Source organism: Globicephala melas, chromosome 4, assembly GCF_963455315.2.
Source record: "Globicephala melas chromosome 4, mGloMel1.2, whole genome shotgun sequence".
In the NCBI taxonomy this organism is placed as follows: Eukaryota; Metazoa; Chordata; class Mammalia; order Artiodactyla; family Delphinidae; genus Globicephala; species Globicephala melas.
In genome coordinates, this window is record NC_083317.1 from 93,937,256 (window position 1) to 93,950,414 (window position 13,159).

At 40.4% G+C, this 13,159-nt stretch overlaps 1 protein-coding gene across 3 annotated transcripts in view; it reads right to left on the bottom strand.

Moving 5' to 3' along the window:
* Positions 1–870: 870 nt before the first annotated feature.
* The window catches only part of FNDC3B (fibronectin type III domain containing 3B), a 352,410-nt gene continuing 340,121 nt past the window's right edge, over positions 871–13,159 (bottom strand). For all 3 annotated transcript variants that reach the window (XM_030863564.2, XM_030863519.2, XM_060298416.1), the window contains one exon: positions 871–1,411. In XM_030863564.2, the coding sequence (XP_030719424.1) occupies positions 1,100–1,411 (312 nt within the window). In that variant the 3' untranslated portion in view covers positions 871–1,099. The remainder of the gene's footprint in view (positions 1,412–13,159) is intronic.

The window sequence follows — 13,159 nt, forward strand, 5'->3', positions numbered from 1 at the left end:
CCCACAAGAACAGGAACTACAAATTGAGATGACTCTTTTGGGCTTTATCAATTTTCACCTGCTGTTAGATTAGTATTATGTGCACTGAATTAAGCTATTGAAATTCAATCACTTCTTTGATACTTCACTGAATAGCCTAAAGGCAAATTTTTCAAAAATAATGAGCTGATGTGTAAGAAGATTGATCACAATTAGTGTAAGTCATGGACAATGGGCAGAGGCACTAAACTGTCACCAGTTCTCGTCATATAATTCTGGTCAAACATAACAGAATATAATAACTCTAGTGATTAGATCAGAAGTAGTTATATACAAAGACAGACAAACAAGTTAAAGCAGCTTTTAAAATAGCTGAACAAGGAAACTAACTATTGCACAATGCCCTCGAGAAGTTACTGCTATGAATTGATGTGGTACAATCTACAATGCTCCATAATTTATAGATGCATTTTGGTTACTTGATTTCTTAGACAGGCAGCTCATAGTGTTAAAATCATAAGAAATACAGATTACTAAAACATTTTAAAGTACACATTTTGATCTCAATGAGCTAAACACAGTTAAATAACTGAGTGACAAAATGGTTGTTTAGGGCAGCCTTATCTGAGTGAACACATCTTCTGTGTGTGGTTGTGTGGTGATACTCTGACAACACTGAAATCCTAGCCCTGTAACTACACACACTGTGATTCATGTTCACAGGTACAGATGATCAAGACATAAGAAGTGACAGGTGAATATAAATTACTAAATGGTGACATGGAAAAAAAAAAATCAAAGGCTTGCAAAAGACATCAGTGAAAACAGAATAAAGGCAAATCTGAAAAATTGAAAAGAAAACGTAAGCTAGCTTTAGCTTTTGGTATCTGGTTTGTTTCTTCTTTTTTTTTTTTTTTTAAATCCAGTTTAACCTCTTCCTAGTTTTGCATTTCAAAAAGGTGCACCAAAACACTGATATTTTTTTTTCCTAGCTAAATCTGTAAAACAAGTATATAAATCAAAGAACAAAAGGGCTTAAAAAGGGGAGTATCTGAATAAATGTGTGTATTAAAATGTGTAGCATTAATTAAATTCATACCTCTAGTTTTGCTGGGTTTGTTTACTTCATTAAGAAGTACTGTAATATAAAGGCAAATAAAATGGACAAAGTTGCAAAGCCAACCACAATGAGGGCTGCAAACTGTTCATCAGTAGGCATCATGCTCTTCATTTTGGGATCATCTAAGCTCCCCATGTCCCCTGTAAGCATGACCTCACTTCGTTGTAGTACAAAAGCCGCAGAGGGGCTGAAAGCTCCGCTTAGCTCCTGAGAGGTGTCTAAACAGCGACGACACGCACACACGCGGAACCTATAGTCTGTGTTGGTCTGGAGGCCTGAGATTTGGAATGTGGCTTCTTCTCCCTTGTACACCTTCAAGAAAAAGAAAAGTCCCGGTCAATAAATTTATAACAACATTGTGGTCTCTAAAGTAATAACTGTGTAACATCGGGGGCCTTGTAGACCTGGCTTGGTTTATGTGAACTCTGCAACAACAAAAAGTACATGGAAAGGCATTTGTCCCAGTCTATATTTCATCTGTAAAGTATTCTGACCTACTCTGAATAAAATAAAATAAATTCAGTGACTCTGCTCTTGACAGGAGATAAGGCACTGACCAGAAATACAGGTGATACAAGTAATGATGACGCATCTAGCTAAATTTTAATAATTTAGGCTATAAATCAGCAGGTGACTTAATTCATACAAAGGGCTCTCTGACCTTGCTGCAAAGAATATTAAAAACAAATTATAGAAATAAAGTGCAAAGTCTCAGTTGAATGATCCTTCGACTACTGACTACACCATTTAACACTACTCCATCAAGATAGCCCACCTCCACCCCTAAGAGGTAAGAACTCTTCTCACTTCTCATTCTGTAATTTGTTTTGCCTACTCTAGAAGTTCATGCAAATGCAATCAAACACTACGCACTCTTGTGCCTACGAGGTTCCTCCATGTAATCGATTCAGTAGTTGTTCCTTTTACTGAAGAATAAGTACTCTATCATATGCCTACACTTTGATGTATCCATTTGCTTTTTGACCAATATTTGCATTGTTTCCAGTTTGGAGTTTTTATATAGTAAGAGTACTATGAACATTTTTGTACAGATCTTGAGGACTTAAGTTTCTCTTTTTCTTGGGTGAATACCTAGAAGGGCTGGGTATAAGTCTACATCTAACTGCATGAGAAAGCTGTCCCAAGCACATCCCTCTGCACTCCTGCAAGGTAAGCACGAGAGTTCCAGTTGTTCCACACCCTCACCAACATTTGTTACTGTCAGTCATTTATATTTTAGTCATGCAAATGGGTGAGAATGGTACCTCAGTTGCATTTCCCTGATGCCTAAGTGTTTCCCACCTTTTCATATGCTCATTTGGTCACTCACATACCTTCTTTTGTGAGGAGTGTGTGTGTTCAACTGTTTTGCCTATTTTTAATTTGTTTGCTTTTACTTGTAGTGGCACCTTAATCTGGATGTAAGTTCTTTGTCAGGTATGTGTTGTGAATATTCTCTCCCAGTTTTGTGTCTCTTCCCTAATCATTTCTTAAGAAAATTTTTGATGCAGTCCTATTTATCACAAATTAATATTTAATTAATTTAATGGTCTGTCTTAAGTGTTTCCTGTCTGTTTGACCAACTTGTCCTTTTTCCGTTAAGAATCTAGGATATTTTCTTCCCCTTTGTTAACACTGATATAATCACCATGAGGCTTCCTACTATGAGGATTTGAAATCTACCAGTTTACTTAGAGATTATAAACCTTTGAGTTGACTGAAGAAAATAGGTATCTTTGAGGGAAGGTGGTAGAGGGAGATCTCACGTGGTTCTTCAATCAATCAAAGTGGTACCGATCCTCAAAACACTCAGAGGAAATGATAACCGCCTTAAAATTACATACAAATCCATGTCTTATATGAAATAGAGATAGGAAGAAACTAGCTGGAACTCAACCAAATCAGTAAAGAGATTTGGCTGATGAAATAATTAAACAAGAAATTAAAATTAGCTGAACACTTTGTAGCTGAGTGGCACTGAGTTAGCCTCTGTAAAGTGCTTAAAACATGCCTGGTACATGGGTAAGTGCAGAGAAAAAGTTAGCTATTATTACTACTACTACTATTTAGAACTTTAAAACAACTCCAAATATATTCTTAAAATACAGTGATTAAAAGTGACAGGGGCATTTTCAACCTAGTGGCAGGCCACCTTAAGTAAAGATGTGAATTTTGCCCATTAATACAAATTCCCTAGAAAATAGAGTATTTCCAACAATTTCAACTTTGTCTGAAATACTCTCCAGCTATAGAGAGCTAGTGGGAATCTACAAAGATTCAGTGTTTCTAAAGCCTGGCACGTAAACTTCTACAAGAAGCAGGACATGGTACCAGAGAACCTAAGTGCACTGGCCACTCACTTAGCGTTGAGCAAACAAAGACAGCAAGAGGGTCACAGTTTAGAAAAGGGGTCGGACTTCCAGTGCTCACCTGATAGTCAGCCTTTTTAAGATTTTTCCTCCCCCATTTTCGAACTTTAGAAGTAGACTTGAAGAGTCTTACTGTATTTTCGTTTAGTGATTAAGCCCCAGAAAACCAATTCTGTTTCTCATATATTCCTTTATAAGATTTGAAGCACATTCCTCCTGGTGAGTTACTGTTTCTTTAAAGATTGTGGCATGTGTCTTAGCAAGTGGGGTTACAGACAGAACTGGGCTGGAGCAACCAAGAACAAAAGAGCTGTAAGAAAACCCCCAGCCATCCTGAGAGACCACTCCTTTCTCCTAGGTCATTGTTCCAATGATGAGTTAGTTAAATGGCTATTTTAAGATGAGCCTGTTGTCATGGTGACTGCCCCAAGCTATTCAGGAGTTCGGACTACACCATGAGAGCACTGTCTATGAATTATCTCCCAACATGTGGGTGGTCTCAGGAAAACAATGGTGTATGGTGTACACTTTTTTTTTCTTTAAAGAGACCTTTTCATTGTGAATGTTCTTAATTTCCCAAATTTAGATGCTCAAGTTGGTATTGTCTTTTCTTCGAAACTGTTGGGACCATTCACGAAGGGAATGATTTGCAACCTTTGGGAACAGCATACTACCAACCCCTTTGCCATCTGAGCTCTGGGTTCCTGTCTGCAATGGCCCAGGTATACAATCTGTTCTGTCTCTATGGTGGTGGTAAGTTAATGTCAGGCTGTGGAGTTGGAGAAAAGCTGCCATCTAAGCCTTAGCTGCAAGGTTTCTTGATACACCTCTTTCATCAATTCTTTTGGAGGCCTCACCTCTTGAATGTTTACCCTTATCAAAGGGTGAAATATTGTAGCTGCTGGAGCTCTTCTGTGCAACCCCGGGGAACTGGGTCTAGTCTGACTTGGCCACTGGGAGGCACTGGGCAGCTTCTTCTCAACGGCAGGACTAGGAACTGGCATCAGGATTCCAGGTCTACGTCCTTGCTCTGACCCTTTCTAGGTTTGTCACCTCGGGCAAGTAACAGCTTTGAGCCTTATTTTTTTTCATCTTTAACATGGGGACAGTTACAGTACCTAACTTAACCCCAAGAGGGATTGAGTATTAAGTGAGAAACTATGTGAAAAATGCTTTGTGAAAGGAATATACTGGAGATAAGTCATCTTTATCAAATTTAATCCTCCTGATTCCTCTGGCAGGTATTACTCCCATTTTAGAGGTGATAAAACTGAGGGTCAGAAAGCTATTAATTTCTCAAGGTCTCAGGTGGATAAGGGTAGTGGTAGACCCCAGACGAGATCCCACATCTAACTCAAACACCCCTGCTCACCACTGGAACTGCTCCAGCTCCACTGGTTCCATGTCTTTGGTGGAACCCGTCCTCCCCACTTCAGTCCTCATCCAATGACTACGGTGTGATACCAGGTCCGCTTCTCTTGACCTTCTGACTTTGTCTTCCCAGGGAGTCCCACAGCCTCCCTGGTGTTTCCACGAAACACTTCCAGATCACCCCGCCCTGGGTCCACTGCCCCAGAAGGAAAGCACTGCCTTTCCTATATGATGTATGGAAAGCAGCTCCCCAACCCAGTCTGTGCCAAGGAAAGGCTTGGGCAGCATTTCTGTGACGTGGCCTCTTAATTTATGCCAAACAATGACCTCATGGCTGAAAATCACTTAATTCATAACCTATCCCTACAGATGTTTGAGAGACTTTTGGAAAGTACATATAAATGTTCATTTATATGTAGTATTAAATGATTTCTATGGTTTCCAGAATTTGCATGGCTAGCTCCTTCTAAGAAAGTTGGCTCAGAAGTATATTTAATTTCCCAGAAATCCAATTCATGGAATCTTGAACATCGATTTTATATATTAATTTTGATGGTACTTCCCAACTCTTAACTCCTTAAAGATCCCTAAAAATGTATTGATATTTTGAAAGCAAAGGAGTGCTACTGTTCTCATAACCATTAAGCAAAAAGCTTAGTGAAGGAAAAATGAATATCTAATGGAAGGGAACTTCCTCAACGACAAGTCCAATTGAAAGTTGGGCTTTAATTTGTAAATGTTTTTCTTTTAGCTATTCTTATTGTTTTAATTAGAAGAGCTCCCCCTTTTCACAAGCACTGTCAACACAATAATATTATCTTTCTTTAAAAGTATATATATGATAAATATATTGAGCGTGGGACTGTGTTCTATTATCTCCAGAGCAACCAGCACAATGGCTATTAACAAAGCAGGTGCTCAATGAATGCTCTCTAATTAGAACCCTTAAATACTTGAGAGTAGATATGCTTATACCGCACTGTTTGAAAAGAGAGGAAAATTACCAGCAGCAAGTACATGTGAACATTAAGTATCAGAACCCGCACACAAACCACAGGGTTTAGAACAGGTACAGCCATGATTATACAAAATGGAATCGTTAACAAGGATTGAGTTGTTTTCAGTGTATTGATAGTAATCAACAATGCTTATTAAGCCTTTTGGATCTTAGTTAAGGAAAAAATTAAAACAATCCCAATACTCCATTTCCTGAGGATTCTGGTTCCTGAGGTTTGAGATAACTGATTTGTTTTTGTGTAAATAATCACAGCCACGAGATCGCAAAATCAGTAAGGTCATCAGGCCTGCAGCACAGCTGAGGTGACTTTTCATGGGACTGTGCCTCTCACCGTGGCAGGGCAGCAGGCCATGCCTCTTACCCCTTTGTTTTCATTCATTTTGACAGGGGCACCATTACAGGCTCTTCCTCCTGCCTCAACCCAATTTAAAAGGCATAGTTCCATTTAAGATTATCTTTATTGAAGTAACCAATCATAATATCACAGTAAGTATACAAGCAATATTATTTTTACAAAGACTATTTCTGTCCTTGATTTGATGTGCAATATATTTTAAAGTAATTTTGACATGTTTGTTCCAAATGAGAGGATTTAAAGTAATACCCAGATAATCGAAATGAAGAATCAGTGACCCTTAATTCAGAGCAACATGCTGTGTAGTTGAAATCTTTGAAACAGAGAGCCTTTGGGGGAGGCTGCTGGAGGCTGGGATCTGGGCCAAGGCCTGCATCTCTTTACTAATGCCATCCTTCTCCCAGGAACTGGAAAGGGAGACATAACTGCCCAGCATTGCCATCTACACAGCGCCCTCTCATGACTGAACAGATCTGACGCTCACAGTAACCCTGAGGTAGAGAATTAGTATCTCCACTTCGACAAGACAGCTGAGGCTTAGAGAGGTGAATTAATTCCTCCGATATCACATGACTACAAAAGGCAGATTTCACCTCCCTTGCCCCCCAGCTACAGTGGGAATTCACTACCCTGCAGACTTCCTCTGTAGACGGTGCAATGCTGGGCAGGAATTGTTGCTCCTGAGCCAGAGGACAGGCCAAGGTACTGTTACTGAGCTGCTTCTTGGGGGCACGCTGCTTCTACCCCAGTGGGCCCAGAAGCTCTGAGAGCACAGACTATGCTGTTCTGTTATATGCCAGGCAGCCCTCACAGTGCACAGCACCTACCAGTTTCCCAATGAACCAGGGGCCCTACACCTGAACGCCATGAAACTGAATATAAATTTGTTTCATATGCAATTTAAAATGGATGTGTGCATGAATATTTTTCTGATAGAACGGGTCATATCCTGCATCAGATACTTAAACGGACCTATAAACCTAAAAAACTTAAGACTCAGCAAGATAAATGATAGCTTTTAGATATTCCCACCTTGATCTATTCTTACTTTGCTTGGGATTTGACCCTTTATTTACACAAAGATGAAGGAAATGTGCAATAAGACGGTCACAGCCTATTTAACTTCTGTGTTAGGGAATTAAATCACAAACTATTAAAAAAATATGTAGGCTCCAAGTCCTTAAAATAGTTCTCTCAAGGTCAAGAGAAGATCTTTCTTCCCAGTAACTTGTGTGATACCACGAAGAATCAATACACATCCCAATACTATATTCTAAAAATGATACAAAATAAATTTATACAGAGATGCCATTAAGTTAAATGTGGAGCTCTATAAATTTTCAGATTCTTCGAAGGTTTTCATAATGCAACAAATCTGAGCACCAACAATATTAATAATTTGTCACAAATTTTGACTCCCAATAGGTAATAATTTCTTGCAGTTTGCTACCCTTTTCTCATCTTCAGTGTTTATATTTAAATACTTTATGTAAAAATTATTGCTGTCTGAACAGGGATATGAATGTGAATCATTTCGCTTTACATTCTTACGTATATATTAAACTGTTTATGTTATGTCTTGTGAGGCAAAAAAAATCAGTCACCTGCATATACATACAATTTTCATTCTTTTTAAGAATGCTTTACGGACCTCGGCGGAAGATGGTGGAAGAGTAAGGCACGGAGATCACCGTCCTCCCCACAGATACACCAGAAATACATCTACACGTGGAACAACTCCTACAGACCACCTACTGAACGCTGGCAGAAGACCTCAGACATCCCAAAAGGCAAGAAACTCCCCACGTACCTGGGGAGGGCAAAAGAAAAAAAGAAAAAACAGAGACAAAAGAATAGGGACGCGACCTGCACCAGTGGGAGGGAGCCGTGAAGGAGGAAAGGTTTCCACACACTAGAAGCCCCTTCGCGGGCGGAGACTGCGGGAGGTGGAGGGGGGAGATTCCGGGCCGCGGAGGAGAGCACAACAACAGGGGTGCGGAGGGCAAGGCGGAGATTCCCACACAGAGGATCAGGGCTGACCGGCACTCACCAGCCCGAGAGGCTTGTCTGCTCACCCGCCAGGGCGGGCGGTTCTGCGGGGCTGCGAGCTGAGGCTCGGGCTTTGGTCCGAGCGCAGGGAGAGGACGGGGGTTGGCTGCGTGAACACAGCCTGAAGGGGTCAGTGCACCACGGCTAGCTGGGAGGGAGTCCGGGAAAAGGTCTGGAGCAGCCGAAGAGGCAAGAGACTTTTTCTTCCCTCTTTGTTTCCTGGTGCACGAGGAGAGGGGATTAAAAGCGCTGCTTAAAGGAACTCCAGAGACGCGCGCGAGCCACGGCTAAAAGCTCGGACCCCAGAGACAGGCGGGAGACGGTAAGGCTGCTGCTGCCGCCACCAAGGGGCCTGTGTGCGAGCACAGGTCACTATCCACACCCCTCTTCCGGGAAGCCTGTGCAGCCCGCCACCGCCAGGTTCCCGGGATCCAGGGACAACTACCCTGGGAGAACGCACGGCGTGCTGCAAGCCCGCCCCGCACTCCGCGCCCCTCCCTCTCCCCGGCCTGAGTGAGCCAGAGCCCCCGAAGCACCTGCTCCTTTAACCCCATCCTGTCTGAGCAAAAAACAGACGCCCTCCAGATGCCCTCCAGCGACCTACACGCAGAGGCGGGGCCAAATCCAAAGCTGAGCCCCTGGGAGCTGTGAGAACAAAGAAGAGAAAAGGAAATCTCTCCCAGCAGCCTCAGAAGCAGCGGATTAAAGCTCCACAATCAACTTGATGTACCCTGCATCTGTGGAATACCTGAATAGACAACGAATCATCCCAAATTGAGGAGGTGGACTTTGAGAGCAAGAGTTAAGATTTTTTCCCCTTTTCCTCTTTTTGTGAGTGTGTATGCTTCTGTGTGAGATTTTGTCTGTATAGCTTTGCTTCCACCATTTGTCCTAAGGTTCTATCCATCCGTTTTTCTTTTCCTTCCTTCCCTCCTTTCCTTCCTCCCTCCCTCCCTCCTTTTCCTTCTTCCTTCCTTCCCTCCTTTCTTTCTTTCTTCCTACTTCTACTAATTCTATCTCTCTATATTTTCTCCCTTTTATTCTGAGCCGTGTGGATGAAAGGCTCTTGGTGCTGCAGCCAGGAGTCAGTGCTGTGCCTCTGAGGTGGGAGAGCCAACTTCAGGACACTGGTCCACAAGAGACCTCCCAGCTCCACATAATATCAAATGGCGAAAATCTCCCAGAGATCTCCATCTCAACACCAGCACCCAGCTTCACTCAACGACCAGCAAGCTACAGTGCTGGACAACCTATGCCAAACAACTAGCATAACAGGAACACAACCCCACCCATTAGCAGAGAGGCTGCCTGAAATCATAATAAGTCCACAGACACCCCAAAACACACCAGCAGACGTGGACCTGCCCACCAGAGAGACAAGATCCAGCCTCATCCACCAGAACACAGGCACTAGTCCCCTCCACCACGAAGCCTACACAACCCACTGAACAAACCTTAGCCACTGGTGACAGACACCAAAATCAACAGGAACTACGAACCTGCAGCCTGCAAAAAGGAGACTCCAAGCACAGTAAGATAAGCAAAATGAGAAGACAGAAAAACACACAGCAGATGAAGGAGCAAGATAAAAACCCACCAGACCTAATAAATGAAGAGAAAATAGGCAGTCTACCTGAAAAAGAATTCAGAATAATGATAGTAAAGATGATCCAAAATCTTGGAAATAGAATAGACAAAATGCAAGACACATTTAACAAGGACCTAGAAGAACTAAAGATGAAACAAACAATGATGAACAACACAATAAATGAAATGAAAAATACTCTAGATGGGATCAATAGCAGAATAACTGAGGCAGAAGAACGGATAAGTGACCTGGAAGATAAAATAGTGGAAATAACTAATGCAAGAGCAGAATAAAGAATGAAAAGAACTGAAGACAGTCTCAGAGACCTCTGGGACAACATTAAACGCACCAACATTCGAATTATAGGGGTTCCAGAAGAAGAAGAGAAAAAGAAAGGGACTGAGAAAATATTTAAAGAGATTATAGTTGAAAACTTCCCTAATGTGGGAAAGGAAATAGTTAATCAAGTCCAGGAAGCACAGAGAGTCCCATACAGGATAAATCCAAGGAAACATATGCCAAGACACATATTAATCAAACTGTCAAAAATTAAATACAAAGAAAGCATATTAAAAGCAGCAAGAGAAAAACAAATAACACAAGGGAATCCCCATAAGGTTAACTGCTGATCTTTCAGCAGAAACTCTGCAAACCAGAAGGGAGTGCCAGGACATACTGAAAGTGATGAAGGAGAAAAACCTACAACCAAGATTACTCAGCAAGGATCTCATTCAGATTTGATGGAGAAATTAAAACCTTTACAGACAAGCAAAAGCTGAGAGAGTTCAGCACCACCAAACCAGCTTTACAACAAATGCTAAAAGAACTTCTCTAGGCAAGAAACACAAGAGAAGGAAAAGACCTATAATAACGAACCAAAAACAATTTAGAAAATGGGAATAGGAACATACATATCAATAATTACCTTAAATGTAAATGGACTAAATGCTCCCACCAAAAGACACAGATTGGCTGAATGGATGCAAAAACAAGACCCATATATATGCTGTCTACAAGAGACCCACTTCAGACCTAAAGACACATACAGACGGAAAGTAAGGGGATGGAAAAAGATATTCCATGCAGATGGACGCCAAAAGAAAGCTGGAGTAGCAATTCTCATATCAGACAAAATAGACTTTAAAATAAAGACTATTAGAAGAGACAAAGAAGGAAACTACATAATGATCAAGGGATCGATGCAAGAAGAAGATATAACAATTTTAAGTATTTATGCACCCAAGATAGGAGCACCTCAACACGTAAGGCAAATACTAACAGCCATAAAAGGGGAACTCGACAGTAACACATTCATAGTAGGGGACTTTAACACCCCACTTTCACCAATGGACAGATCATCCAAAATGAAAATAAATAAGGAAACACAAGCTTTAAATGATACATTAAACAAGATGGACTTCATTTATATTTATAGGACATTCCATCCAAAAACAACAGAATACACATTTTTCTCAAGTGCTCATGGAACATTCACAGGATAGAGCATCTCTTGGGTCACAAATCAAGCCTTGGTAAATTTAAGAAAATTGAAATTGTATCAAGTATCTTTTCTGACCACAACACCATGAGACTATGTATCAATTACAGGAAAAGATCTGTAAAAAATACAAACACATGGAGGCTAAACAATACTTAACAACAAAGTGATCACTGAAGAAATCAAAGAGGAAATAAAAAAAATACCTGGAAACAAATGACAATGGAGACACAACAACCCAAAACCTATGGGATGCAGCAAAAGCAGTTCTAAGAGGGACGTTTATAGCAATACAAGCCCACCTTAAGAAACAGGAAACATCTTGAATAAACAACCTAACCTTGCACCTAAAGCAATTAGAGAAAGAAGAACAAAAACACACCAAAGTTAGCAGAAGGAAAGAAATCATAAAAATCAGATCAGAAATAAACGAAAAAGAAATCAAGGAAACAATAGCAAAGATCATTAAAACTAAAAGCTGGTTCTTTGAGAAGATAAACAAAAGAGATAAACCATTAGCCAGACTCATCAAGAAAAAAAGGGAGAAGACTCAAATCAATAGAAATAGAAATGAAAAAGAATTAACATCTGACTGCAGAAATACAAAAGATCATGAGAGATTACTACAAGCAACTCTATGCCAATAAAATGGACAACCTGGAAGAAATGGACAAATTCTTACAAATGCACAACCTGCCAAGACTGAATCAGGAAGAAATAGAAAATATGAACAGACCAATCACAAGCACTGAAATTGAAACTGTGATTAAAAATCTTCCAACAAACAAAAGCCCAGGACCAGATGGCTTCACAGGAGAATTCTATCAAACATTTAGAGAAGAGCTAACACCTATCCTTCTCAAACTCTTCCAAAATATAGCAGAGGGAGGAACACTCCCAAACTCATTCTACGAGGCCACCATCACCCTGATACCAAAACCAGACAAGGATGTCACAAAGGAAGAAAACTACAGGCCCATATCACTGATGAACATAGATGCAAAAATCCTCAAAAAAATATTAGCAAACAGAATCCAACAGCACATTAAAAGGATCATACACCATGATCAGGTGGGGTTTATTCCAGGAATGCAAGGATTCCTCAATATACGCAAATCAATCAATGTGATACACCATATTAACAAATTGAAGGAGAAAAACCATATGATCATCTCAATAGATGCAGAGAAAGCTTTTGACAAAATCCAACACCCATTTATGATAAAAACCCTGCAGAAAGTAGGCACAGAGGGAACTTTCCTCAACATAATAAAGGCCATATATGACAAACCCACAGCCAACATCGTCCTCAATGGTGAAACACTGAAAGCATTTCCACTAAGATCAGGAACAAGACAAGGTTGCCCACTCTCACCACTCTTATTCAATACAGTTTTGGAAGTTTTAGCCACAGCAATCAGAAAAGAAAGGAAATAAAAGGAATCCAAATTGGAAAAGAAGAAGTAAAGCTGTCACTGTTTGCAGATGACATGATACTATACATAGAGAATCCTAAAGATGCTACAAGAAAACTACTAGAGCTAATCAATGAATTTGGTAAAGCTGCAGGATACAAAATTAATGCAGAGAAATCTCTTGCATTCCTATACACTAATGATGAGAAGTCTGAAAGTGAAATCAAGCAAACACTCCCATTTACCATTGCAACAAAAAGAATAAAATATCTCGGAATAAACATACCTAAGGAGACAAAAGACCTGTATGCAGAAAATTATAAGACACTGATGAAAGAAATTAAAGATGATACAAATAGATGGAGAGATATACCATGTTTTTGGATTGGAAGAATCA